The sequence below is a fragment of the Cynara cardunculus genome, assembly GCF_001531365.2.
Source record: "Cynara cardunculus var. scolymus isolate 2C chromosome LG 1, CcrdV1, whole genome shotgun sequence".
NCBI classification, from domain to species: domain Eukaryota; kingdom Viridiplantae; phylum Streptophyta; class Magnoliopsida; order Asterales; family Asteraceae; genus Cynara; species Cynara cardunculus.
The window spans coordinates 24,982,205-24,995,634 of record NC_037528.1 but is presented as its reverse complement, the minus strand read 5'-3'; the positions used below and the strand labels follow the sequence as shown (position 1 = coordinate 24,995,634).

The 13,430-nt window shown below is 36.3% G+C and overlaps 1 protein-coding gene across 1 annotated transcript; it reads right to left on the bottom strand.

The window, feature by feature from the left end:
* Positions 1-8,097: 8,097 nt before the first annotated feature.
* LOC112526425 lies at positions 8,098-8,986 on the bottom strand. Its single transcript, XM_025136737.1, has 2 exons — positions 8,644-8,986; positions 8,098-8,576 (listed from the first exon to the last, which is right to left on the bottom strand). Exons 1-2 carry the CDS (start codon positions 8,984-8,986, stop codon positions 8,098-8,100), a joined length of 822 nt encoding a protein of 273 aa, XP_024992505.1.
* Between the last annotated feature and the right edge of the window lie 4,444 nt (positions 8,987-13,430).

Below are 13,430 nucleotides of genomic sequence, written 5' to 3'. Positions count from 1 at the left end.
GTAAGATGTTGTTTTTATACTAAATACGTTTCATTTTAGAATTGTGATTTAAATAACATCTTTTCCTAGTTTCACTATTTTATATTAAAGATGAAACTGTTTGAACTCACTAGGTGTTAAGTTTAACCTTTTTTATTTGTCGGCGTGTGCATCAGGTCCTCTTTGGAAAATTACAAGTGACACTGTGATGACTAGAGGCACTAGGAAGAAATAGTCATTAGGGGACGTCTTCCATAACTTAGAGGTAGCGACCATTGTTGGATTTTAGTAACAATCGTTCCTATTATAGACCTTTTATAAGGCTTGATTTGTAATCACTAATGTTAAACCCCAAATTATCATTTTAGTATTCAGTTATTGCCCATTAGAAGGGAATTTATCTTTCAATTGATATATTTAGAAAATTTTAAATTATTTGCTATTTCAAGATTGAGGGTGTTACAAGTTAGTATCAGAACATAAGTTTGAGAGATTTAGGTATTGACTTAGGATACCTAGACTTAAACTACCGTTTTGCTAAGTGAATGAAAGTGAGAATGTATCATTGGGTACTTTAAGATATGATCTTATGAGATCAATAGAGACATTAACATTGAGAATCATATGGCGATGGTAGCAAAGATTTTTATGTATGGTAGTTTCATAGTTGCACCTGACAGTGTTATTGTGAATTTACAGTTACAAGTTTGTGCTTAGATCACCTTGTTGTAAGGAACGATGTGTGTGGTTAGTGCTCTCTTTGGTTACAGAGTAATAATGCTTTGATGTTTTGTGGTGTTGTCACCTGATGTGACCATTATGTATGTTAATCATTACAAACTGACCATTGTGGGTTAGAGATTGATTAATTGGAACCATGGGTATGTTCAATCATAATTTTTGAAAGAAACTTTAAGGTTAATCGACTTAGTTGTAGACTATTGCCTTAAGGTACTTGATATTTCCAACACTTGGTGAGTGTGGTTCTAAGGCATTAGGTCTCAACCAAGTCCATGCACGATTTTTATTTAAAAAAATTGCATAAATTATCCCATGATTTGTCAAATAACTCGTGCATGACATGTTCCAAATCTAGAGTATGTTCTGGCACACACAAAAGTGTAGCCCATGTTTTGAAATACATGAATTATATTCTTGCATATGAACTTCTATTGGAAGCTTTCTCCATGTTATTTTGTCGGTATCATAAATCACTATATTGTTGAAGATATACTTTTGAGTAGGTTTAAATTTGAAATATACATGAATTAATTCATGTTCTACCAAAAATACACGTGATCGATATGTTGCAAATTTTGATTTGTAATCTGACATGTGAAAGATTTGGTAAAATTTTGAATACACGAGATCACTTGATTTCATGTGCTTACATACAAAGTTTTATTTGAAACGTTATTTCATGTCGTTTTGGGGGCTAAAGGATGAAATTTTGGAAAGCATAAACTTGTCTTATTGAGTGAGTTTGCATTTAAGATTTTATTGAGAAAAATTTTGTGCAATTTTATCATTAGACGAGAGAACTTTAACATCATTCGATCTTATAGATGTCCCTTGAGTTTTGTACAAATGTGTTTTCTTGCATGTTACATTAGTGCATGAATTGATTTACACACATGACGTGAGTAAGTATATATTGGAACTAGAGTGGTCTGTTTGAATTGGTTTGTGGTGTGCCTTTTCATTTGTTGTCATTAGTGTTTGTGGGCAACATAAATGAATTTTACAGTTTGATTTTATCTGCATGACATTTGCGGTCACCTTGCATGACTATTGAGTGATGGTAGAGATTTTTATGCATGTGTAAAATGGTTATGAAGATTTTATGTTCTGTAAATCTTTTTTAAAATTGCAATTTGGCATAATTGTTGAGTGTTATACTTGAAAAATCTTGAACTTATTAGAACCATAAATTTAAAACCTTTTTTTTTATGAAAGGTGTTGCATTTGAGGACTGGAAGAGTCCGTGAGAACTAAAGTGTTAGATGATCCGACTTGTGGTTGGTTTTGATTTACGGGATTTCAATTTGGAAAGTTAGCACATGTATAATTTTGAGGTATTAGATTTATGTGTCATCCCGGTCATTAAGGTATTAACACTTCCATTTCAGTATCTCCGGATTGAAATTTTATGTGATTATGTGTCTATGGATTGATCAGAATTGATAGACGGTCTGCTTGACATCATATTGAGTGTTGGTGGTGTTCCACCTTGTTGAATCTTCGTGATGGAGAAGATTTTCTGGTTCGTCCATGTGGGTTGTATAGCTTTGGGATTATAGTTCACATGTCAAGTGTCAGCTTTAAGTTGATATTGGGGATCGATAGAATGTGAGCCATGCATGAGGTACCGGTTGGCGTACCTATGATTGTGGTACGACCACTTTTGATATTAAGCATCAACATTTCCTTTGAGTTCAAGAACCGTTAGAATACTTCGGGTACTTCTGTGGAGTTCTAAGCAGGCATTTGCAATATTTGTAGTAACTCTAAGGAGATCAGATGTTGGTAAATAGGTATTGTTGTTTAAAAAGTTTCTGGATTTTTATTGATTTTATCGATTGGATGATAAATACTTAAATGTATTATGGAAGTTACGTAATTGATGAGTTTGGGGTCAATCAAATCTCTGTAGATTGGTACGTTCCAGTATGGAACAGTAAGCCAATCGCTAGAATGGTTTGACTAAGTAAATTTTGGGAATCTTTTCGAAGGGTGTACATTGTGGCCGTTTGGAATATGGATTCAGAGTTGGTGCTCAACTAGACCGATCTAGTCATTAAGAATTTCATCAAAGGAATGATAGCAAATTTTCTTTTACGTTGGGGCCTTTTGAGGTAAATTATGATTGAACATGCCTACTGTCAGTTTTCGTGGAAATTGTTTGTTTAAGTATGAGAATATCTGAGATGACGAGATTAATTAGAAATATTCGAAGTAGACCTTAAGTGAAATTTTTTTAGGTGATTATAGCAGTTGAGGCTATGTGTTAGTGCTTTAGTGGCAAATGGAGATCTATTCAAAATCGCCTATGTGGATTCCTTGCCGGTTGGTTAAAGTTATTGTCATAATAAGTAACTTAAGCTTAAATGAGTATGGTCGGTTATGGTCGGGTCAGTTTTTATAAGAATCATCGTAGTTTTGAAGGCAATGGAAACTGTAATGCAACTTGATAAAAGGATGATTAGAAGCATTTAAGAGTGAATTCAATTTGGGCAACGTTTGTGAAATTGAGCATTTGAGATTGTAAGCTGCTCTTGAGGTAGTGTGAGGGGTTGTTCGGTTCATTTTCTATTAAGATCTGTATGAATAAGTTTGTTTGTATTGATAAAGTTGTTTGTATGATAACATATAAGATGTGCAGTGGTTGTACTGAGTAAACCTTCTGAATGTCAGAAATGACCGTTTTACCCTTAGTCTATATTTTTATTGAATAAAATAATTGTTTTATAAAAATCTTGAATAAATGGCTTTAATTATATAAAGATATCAATTTAAACATTTTTTAAATAAAAACCATTTCTCTCTACAACATTTCATCAAACACCTTGTATCCTAAAAAAATATAAGAACACCATTCCTTTTTCTTAATTACACTTTAGGTGACCCCACCATTACCTTTTGATTTCCCAACAAACAACACACACATATCAATCTTCATTGATGGAAACCATTATCCATACCTCTTAATTAGGTGGTGGTGCAGACAATTTCTTCGTTTTCTAGGTGTTGCTCAGTCAAATTGTTCACCTTCGTCTTCTTCGTTTTCTAGGTGTTGCTCGGTCAAGCAAAGGGGATGGTGCATATGGTTGGGTATTAATTAAGATTCGAGTGTTATATTTGAATTTAGGTTAGATTTTGATTTGATTTCCGATTTGAATTTTAGGTTTAATTTTGATTGGGTTTTGATTTAGGTTGAAGAAGATGACTAAAGAACATTTGAGTTTTAGGCATTGGATATGGTGGCAGGAGTCTGGTGTGAAGTTGGTCGATATGGAAGGAGTGCAAATCGTGAACTGGGTTGAAGATGGAACGAACGGAGATGGAAGGAGTGCAAATCATGAACTAGGTTGAAGATGGAGGCAAAGGTTGAAGATGAGAGTTCCAAGGGTAGTTTGGAAAATTAATGAAAAATTAAATGACTGAGTAAAGGAGTATGGTTACCAGTTGAGTGAATAAGTCATGCGCTGATCAAATAAGCCACAGTCGAACGATTATTTATAGTTGAGCGGATAAGCTATATAGGCTAACAGCCCATTAAGCCATAATCGAATAGCCCCTGAGTCAACTAAGGTTAGGAGGCAACTGAGAACTTATTGTTGGAATTTGTTCCAACAATGTTCAATGTTCACGCATGTTATTGGTGTAACATATTGAGATGGAGTTTGGATGTGGGATTCATCATGAAAATAATCATGGCATATTTGGCAAGAAGTTATCAGGTACTTGTTAGAGTTTGAACTAGGTTAGAGACCCTCTCTTGGAAGGGAGTCAGTTATTTGGGAAAGTACCATCATTTGAGGTCTTTACCACTGGATTTTTGTTCTATTTAGGACAGGTGAATGACAAGCCACCTGTCGGACTTGTGCTCCGGGGTGGGGCGTTTTAGAACCATCATGTGCGTCCTTTATGGTTCAAGTGTTTTTCGAGAAAAAAAAGTGTGTGATACCGATGTCGGGAGAACTCTTGGATCGAAGTTTGATTTTTCACAGAGGATCGAAACACGGAGAGCCAAGTGATCCCGTTATGTTGTGGCTTTTATACTAAATAAATTTCATTTAGAAATTGTGATTCAAATAACATCTTTTCCTAGTTTTACTATTTTATATTAAAGACGAAAACTGCTTGAACTCACTAGGCGTTAATCTATAACTTTTTTATTTTTCATCATGTGCATCGAGTCCTCTTTAGGAAATGATACTATCGACACTTAATGAGTTGAGTGCTAGTTAGAGACACGAGGAGAAAATAGTCATTCGGGGACGTCTTCTGTAACTTATAGGTAGCGACCCTTGTTGGATTTTAGTAATACTCATCCCTATTATAGACTTTGAGTAAAGTTTGATGTGTACTTATTGATGTTAAACCTTAAATTGTCATTTTAGGTGATTCGGTTATCGCCTGTTAAAAAAAATTATCTTTCAATTGATGTATATAGAAAATTTTAAATTAGTCACGGTTTTCAAAGGAACCACAAAGCAAGTTTACAATATGGTCCAATATCGTCTTTTCCAAGTAATAAAGCGGTAAAAACCGAATATCGTCCATGAAGATTGTAGCAAAGACTTAATAAGAGTCCAATGAAACAGATGATTTCAGATGATGAAATTGAAGACTTCAGATTGATTATGAGTTAACAATAATAAAATAACATAATATAAAAGGTAGCATGGGTGTAAGACTTATGGTGAAATGTAAACACAAATTCCAACAGACAATGCTGTAGGAATGCTACAGCATACAGTAAGTCAAAACTAGTTCCACCATCTATTTTGAAGGTATTCCTCTTGGACTTCACAATTGCCCTATATTATAGCTTTCAACTCATATCTCTATGTGGTATCCGGACCAAGGATAGTGACAAAATGATGTTTTCAAAATATATGGATAAACAAATCTCTTTGTTAAAAATCACACTCTCCAGCCGATTCCCAAATCATTCAAGTTGACATGTGTTCTAGATAGTTCATCTCTGAATCTATCGCATTTTGACACTTTTAAAGAGTGACCAACCTGTCGGGAGTTAATTTGAAAGATATAAATGACAAGTCTCCTTGCCGGTAACTTTATCAAGTCTACCTCTTATATATCATTCAAGTTGACGTGCATTTAATGGCTTATCTCTAAGACCATGGTACTTTAACATTTTCAAAGTGATCAACTAGTCAATAAGTGTACTTGGTTTTTATAAAAAACTTGAATGAAATAGTGAAACATTGTTATTGCGAAACAACGTCCACTTTCCTTCGGTTTAACATTTCACCCTTTGTCTTAGACCCAAGCTAATGGAATTAGCTACTTATTACAGAAATTAAATGACAAGAAATATAAAGAACAAAAAACAAAGACATAAATATAAATGATGGAAAGTAAAAGACTGAATATAAAGAGGGAAAATTAAATGACAAGAAGAGTAATTAAAGTAAAAACAATGCTACAACAACTCATAACGAAGAACAATATTTAAAAAAAATTCAAGAACTAACTTGCATAAGCATAATAACTACAAATCTGATTTTTAAATGTCTGTGGGATGATTAAATGAAAGCAAAAAAGGTTCCTATTTATACAAAAGACTTAAGCAACAAGACAAAAATATTGGAAATAACCATGCTCCTTAAAGGTGGACAAAAGTAAAAAAGGGATATCACATCATGAACAAAAGCAACCTACAAAAATCCCTTCTCCAGCTGTAATGGTTATTAGCCAACAGATCAGCAGAATTTTGTCTTCATTCTAATTCGGCAGCTGAATCATTAAACACTTCTCCAAAAGGCCGCCTCATAACATATCAATGCTTCTGGAATGCCGCAACATAGAACATTGTGTTTCTAAGTTAAGATCACTTCTACTCAAATGGTGTGAAGATAAGCTAATCACTCAATTTAACTCCAAGTATAAACAAATAGAAAATAAAGTAATAAAAATGACTCAAGGTTGGGATAAAAGAAAATAAACTACCTAATAAGTAAAGAAATGGATACTTTATGTTTTGAATAATAAATGCATATCACACCCCTAAACTTAAAGTGTTGCTTGTCCCCAAGGAACCAAAAGACAACTAAAAATGACTCAATAAAACAAATATACAAGATTATGGCATTAAGTGCACACATATTGCAAAGCATACCATTATAAATATCATAGCCTTTCATAAATCCTTAGTAAACCAGTCATAGCCTAAATCTTATGTATGAACCATATGCTAGCACTAATCTTTTCTTTGTTAAACTCAACACACTTTTCATTGGAGGTCAATAGGATTTTTTATAGGTTTACTCTCCTTGGCATTTTTCTTCTCTCACATTGCCTTTTCTTATGTTTCAGCAATGATTTTTTTTGAATTTTGGCAATTTGTGCTCTTTTGTTGAAAACATGCACATTGTCCCTATGGGACTTTTTTGTGCTTTAAACAAGTCCAACTAAGGCATCTTTTTAGAACTTTGCTCTTTTGTATTGATGTTTTGGCCTTAGTGGAACACCCTCCTCCAAACTTGAAGTGTTGACAATGCCCTCATTAGCTATATGGGGTGTGTAGCGTATAGTGGGTGCTAGTGGTTATTTGTGAGTTATGAAGAAAGACCTATATCATACCCCTCATATTATTGGTGTGTGAGTCAAGTTCTGTCCCAAAAAGAATGGTGCTAGTTCTAGCAAGAACACATCTACTAGGTGAATAGCTAACAACCTCAGAATTATTTAGGCTATGACGTCAAAGCCAACTATCAATGAACATGCAATCTTGTAAAGAAAATAAATCTAAAAAAATATAAAATCATCCCAGACTAAAAAAAAATGGATACTAATGAAAAGTGATTGAACCTGCCCTACTCCAAAAAGTAGGCTTTGAAGCCTGTGCTGCTATCTCCTTCAACTTCTCATTCTCTTTAAACAACCTTTGAGTCTCCACTTTGATAGCCTTTAGAATGTTTTCACGAAAGTTTATGTTCTCACCTGTTATGAGACTAAAAAAAGCACAAACTTTTCTACAAAAATGGAGCTGTTATGATTAGTGGGTGATAAATAATGTCTAATAAAGCTTATCCAAACATTCTTATCAAAAGACAAATTGGCAAGCTTTAAAGGTTTTCAACATGAAATGGGTGTAAGACTCCCAATCAGTCTCAGGCATTCCAAGGAAAGTAATGATCTCAACCACATATGCCTCAGAGGTCGTGTGCAAGAGTGCATCATTATTAGAATCTATGTGAGATGAGAGACCAAATAATTTATTTATGGCTTTGTCAAAAGTAGACACCTTTCTTTGTGGCTCTATGGATGTGAAGTTATTGTCATGTAGGATGATTTTATGTTGACAAACAGAAGGACTAATCCCCTTTTGGTCGTTAATGGTCCATCCTATAGCTTTTGTGTGCAACTTCAACATATCAACCAACTTCTTCTCTTCTCTTGATGCAAATCTAGGGTAGATGAAATGATGACAAGCAATTTGCCTTTTTCTCCTAGAAAATTATACTTCAAACAAGATGGGAGTTGTTTCAACTTCAAGTCAGGTGGTGATATAATGGATAGGGTGAAATTCTTTTGCTCACTGTTTTCCAACAACTCAAATGCAGTAACATCACTTGGGATACCATCATCCTCTCTTAAATCTAACTCCTCAACAATCTCTTCATCTATTTCAACACTATCATCTTCCTCTAACTTACAGACTTCTCTAGTTCCTTCCTCATGACACATTGCCTCTAACTCAGTTATGCTTGAGCACTCCTCCAAGTAGTCAGGGTATTTCAAAGAATTGAAAACATTAATTGTGACATTTTGGTCCTCAAGTCTCATAGTCAACTCTCCTTTCTGGACATCTATCAAAGTTCTTTTGGTGGCTAGGAATGGTCTCCCTAAAATAATAGAAATGTCCTTATCGGCCTTAAAGTCTAAGATGATAAAATCTGAATATAAACTTGCCAACTTGCACTAAAACATCCTCAATCTTTCCGTTAGGGTATGCAATGGATTTGTTGGCCAATTGAAGTGTAACAGTGATAGGTCTAGCCTCTTTTACGCCTAAGGTGTTGAAAACAGATAAATGCATGAGGTTGATACTTGCACCTAAGTCACACAAAGCTTTCCCAATCTGTTTCCCACCTATAGAATAAGGAATAGTGAAACTTCTTGGGTCTTTAAGCTTAGAAGGTATCTTGTTGGTCAGAAGTCCACTACATTCTTCAGTAAGAGCTACGGTTTCATATGCGATCAACTTCTTCTTCTTACTTAAGATGTCCTTGAGGAACTTAACATCACCAGACATTTGCTCGATTGCCTCAACAAGTGGTATGTTGATATACAATTCTTTAAACACATCCAAGAATTGTTTAAAATGCAGTTCTTTCTTCTGATTCCTCAACCTTTGGGGGTAAGTTACATAAGGAGGAACTGGTTTTATGAAAGCTTTCTTTGAATGTGTGGAGCAAGATGAGTCCTTTATGCCTTGGGTGGTCTTACTCTCGTGTGGTGTGGATGGGGTTACGGATTTGATCTTAGGATCTGCTATAACCTCATTTTGTAATGACTTTTTTCTATTGGCCTCTTCTGGAAACAGTAAAGGGTAGTTTGATTTTGGGGGGACAGTATTGGTGACCTTAGATGATTGGTTTTCTAATGGTTTCAGTGGTTTTTCAATAATAGGGGCCAATATTGTAGCATCGGTTTTTGACAAAATTGGTTCATGATCTTTTTGCACAGCTTATGTCAATTCCTTCCCACTTCTCAGGGTCACTGCTTTCACATGTTCCTTTCCTAAGGCTCTCGAGACTTCTATGTTACTAGGCAAAGTACCAAGGACTCTATTAGTCTGATTGAGTGGAAGTTGACTGACTTGGGTTTCAAAATTTATGATAGCAGCACTTTGCTGATTAAAAAGAGATTGATTCTGAGAGTTTTGTTGGGTTATCAAAGATAGATTTTGAGCTTGAGCTTGAGCTTGCGCCAAATAACCCTTTTATCATTGCTTCCAAAGAAGATGATAAATCAGCTTGCAGAGGTGGCTTGTTTTGAACAGGTGGTTGAGTAGGTTGAAAATTTTGGTGATGATTTTGAGAGTTAGAGCTGCCTGCATGTTGTTGGGGTTGAAAATTAGAGGCTCATTGTTGCTTATGTGCGGGTGGATTTAAACATGGACTATTCCAAGAAAAATTCGGGTGTTGTTTCCAACTTGCATTGTAATTGTTGGTATAGGGACCATATCCATTATGAACAAAGTTTATAGATTCAGAATTATGAGGACAAATATTCATAAGAGTGTTCCCCGCCACAACAAACACATTGCACTGAGAGGACTGTTGGAACAGGTGTAGTAGCAGCTTGCTGCACTCCTTGACCAGAAGTTAGATTTTTAAGCATGTTGGTCATGGAAGTGAGTTGTGCTGTTAATGCAGTGTATGCATCTACATCATGAATTCCATCAGTCTTTGTGGTTGAACACGTGGATCAGCCCAATGTCCATTATTTGTTGAAATCTTTTCAAGGATCTCATACCCCTCATTGTAGGTACTAGCTGTAAAGGCCCCTCCTACAGTTGCGTCGAGCATCTGCTTAGCCATGGGACTTAACCCATTGTAGAATATCTTGAGTTGAATACTGTGAAGTCCAGATTTCATACAAATCTTGATCAGATCTTCATAAAAGCTCAAGAACAAAGATGAATGAATAAGAATGTAAGATAGATTGGAGAGAGAGAATTACTTGGCTGTCAAATCACCTTTTTGAATTATGATGTAATCAAAGTGTGTAATTACAATTACAAAGGAAAGACTATTTATACTAAGGAAAATAAAACTCAACTAATTACAATTAAGCTAAGCAAATGGAGAAACTTGAATACAACATTTTAGCTCTAATCTTGAACCCAASATTCWYCSCCTTTGGATTCAAGTTTGGACTCTTGTAAATTTCGTTTTGCGCAGTCCAAGAATCTTCTCATACCTTCTCAGAGCATTTCGGTATTGAATTTTCTCCTCGAGCAGATTGATAGCGTTGACGAGCAGATATCTTTCTTTGACATTCATTCGCTAGGATTCCACAACCTTTTCATCATTCATCAGYTTTGAGTCTAATGCCCTCTTCACCAACCTGATCGTACCATCAGAGTATTTATTTAGTTCACTGAATCTCATAAACTTTTTCATCTGAAGTTGAGCAAAGTAAATGACTCCGAACTCAGGACTTTCAAGAACCGTGTATACTGGATAACTATCAATGTCTTCAAGCTCTTGATTAGGTCTTTTGAGATTGATAATTTTCTGGCTATCCTCAAGACCCATTTGAACATCGATGATCATAGACAGCTTGACTTGACTTCTGATGAATCTTTTGATTGTTTCCAGTGCTACAAGTTCTCCTTCCTTTCCGATCTGCATATTTTTGAGTTCGAAATACAAATACTCAAGATCATCTAAGTACATGTTAGTGAAATCAGCTTCACTAAATCTCCAGATCTGGCCATCCTGTCTTGTGATAGTAAAAACAGGATACCAAATTTTACGGAGTCTCTGAGCATCTATCTGTTTTATCGAGACAATCCTATGCTTGGTACGTACTTGGCTGATTGGCTGGCATTTAGACTTTAAGAGATGTCTATACTCTGTTCTGAACTCTTTAGGCTTTTTGTGGATCCCTAATACTCTGTCACCACTGATAAGCTTCTTGTGACGAATAAAAATACCAAAATAGACATCTTCAAGGTACGGCTCTCGGATCCGTTCTCGATCATAACCAAAATAATTTGCTCTGATATGAAATGGAATATAACCCTTTGTGAAGATTTCTGTAGATTCAACAGTTGGCTTTGGAGTGCTAGTTTCTGGCGCAGTAGGTAATCAGCAGTTAAAGATTCTGGAGCAAACTGTGGATCACCTTGAATAGGAAATTCTGGATCTCCTTCTTCTAGATCATCTTCAAAATCAAAGTATAATCCAGTAGATTCATCAATATTCTCCACGTCTTCACCAAAATCCTGCTCTCCACCCAAAGTAGATGTAAACATACTGTTGAAACCTACGTTGGCTGACAAGTCCATAAGCAACCTTGTCTCTACAGTGGAGTCCGCCGGCTTTTCAACCATTGGCTCGATCGTAGGACTTGCCACCACTTCTTCTTCATCTTCAATTACAATCGCCTCTATTATTCTTTCCCGCACTGACTCCGGGGTAAAACTTTGAACGTTGACATCTTGAGAACCTGACTTTTCCCCCACCTTTTCTCCCTGTGCAGATGTCTCAGCCAATCTCGGTCTCTTCATCTCCCCCTCATGACTATCAGGGTCCTGATCGTCATGCTTTCTTTTGAGAGATTCGGCTTGAGATCTGCAGGTTTCTTCAAGAATAGACACTCTGTCAGCAAAAGTATCCATTGATCTTTTCAGTTTAAAGAAATTAGCGTTGATCACATCTTGGAAAGTCAAGAACTCAGAGGCTCKAATAACAGGGTTTGTTTCAATCTGTTGGCGAAGAAGACCAACTAAATCAGCATCTTCAGCATCTTCATTCTGTGAAGCCATCAATTTTGCATATAAAAGCGATTTGAGCTCATCCACCGACTGATCCGGTACTGATGGTTCTGGTACTGGAGGTGGTGATGGCACTGAAGGTGTCTCTTCCATAACTTGCTCTTTTCCCTTGATCAAACGTTTCAGACTAGCAAATTGAGCATCGAAATTGTCTTGAACAGCCTTTAGGGCGTCGTCCAGATATTCCCTTGACACAAAGTCGGGTAATATAACACCTGGATCACTTAGATTACCAGTTGAAACAACAGTTGAATAAACTGTTGTGCCTACATTCAATGTTGCCATAATATTAGCATTGGTAGGACTTCCGACCTGTCCTTGTGAAATATCCGAAGATACCACTCTGGTCGTTCTGGCTTGTTCACTAAGAACAGCACTTGGAGCAACAGATGCTCCGGACTCACGTGTACCTATGTGTATGGGCTCTATACTCRAGGTGCACAGAATCGAAGGCGTAGGTTGGGGCAACGACCTACTTATTTCAATAACCACGTTCTCCAAGTGAGAAGTAGTTAGCATATGTGTAATATCCCCGTGAGAAGTTGAAACAGTCGGTTGTTGAGAACCAACTGAGTGGATAGGGAGGGTGTGCATTTGCATAGCTGGGCTAGCTATGTCTTGTTCAATACCAACATTCAACGTATGAATGTCAGTAGTAGATGTGGTTACCCGGCTAAGTATATCAGTTTGGGATGGAGCTTGTTCTTCTTTTTCGGCTCCAGTCACACTCTCACCATCTTTTTCTTCTTCCCTTTCTCTCATACTCTCTTCATTTTCTACTTCGACTCCCTCAACACCACCTACAATTGATATGCCTTGAAGATAACGATCATACTCGTCGCCTTCTTCAACATTGAATGATAAAGATTATAGGCTGGGACAAGTTTGTTGAGTAGCAAACTCAGGAGAGATCTTATCGATATCATCATCAAATGTCCCAAAGTGTTGTGCATCATCATCATCATCATTACCATAATCCGCTCCTTTATCAGATTGAGTAGCTTCAGAAGATGGTGAAGCTCTAGCAGTTAAAGTATGTGGCCGATCAGAAGCTCCCTGCACCGATTCACCCCTCTCCATTACATTTTCCCTCAGCGCACAACCCTGTTCAGGTACCCCTTGTACTTGAACACGCTCTTCTACTTCTAAAGTTCTCTCAACTGAGGCATGGGGTGATCCTTGGGCAAGT

What these genes read in the sequence shown, in the direction of transcription:
- LOC112526425 (XM_025136737.1), bottom strand. Translation starts at nt 8,986, where the DNA reads ATGTCTGGTGATGTTAAGTTCCTCAAGGACATCTTAAGTAAGAAGAAG. An exon ending in GGATGTTTTAGTGCAAGTTG is followed by an intron (nt 8,577 to 8,643) that starts GCAAGTTTATAT and finishes CTATTATTTTAG; the next exon opens with GGAGACCATTCCTAGCCACC.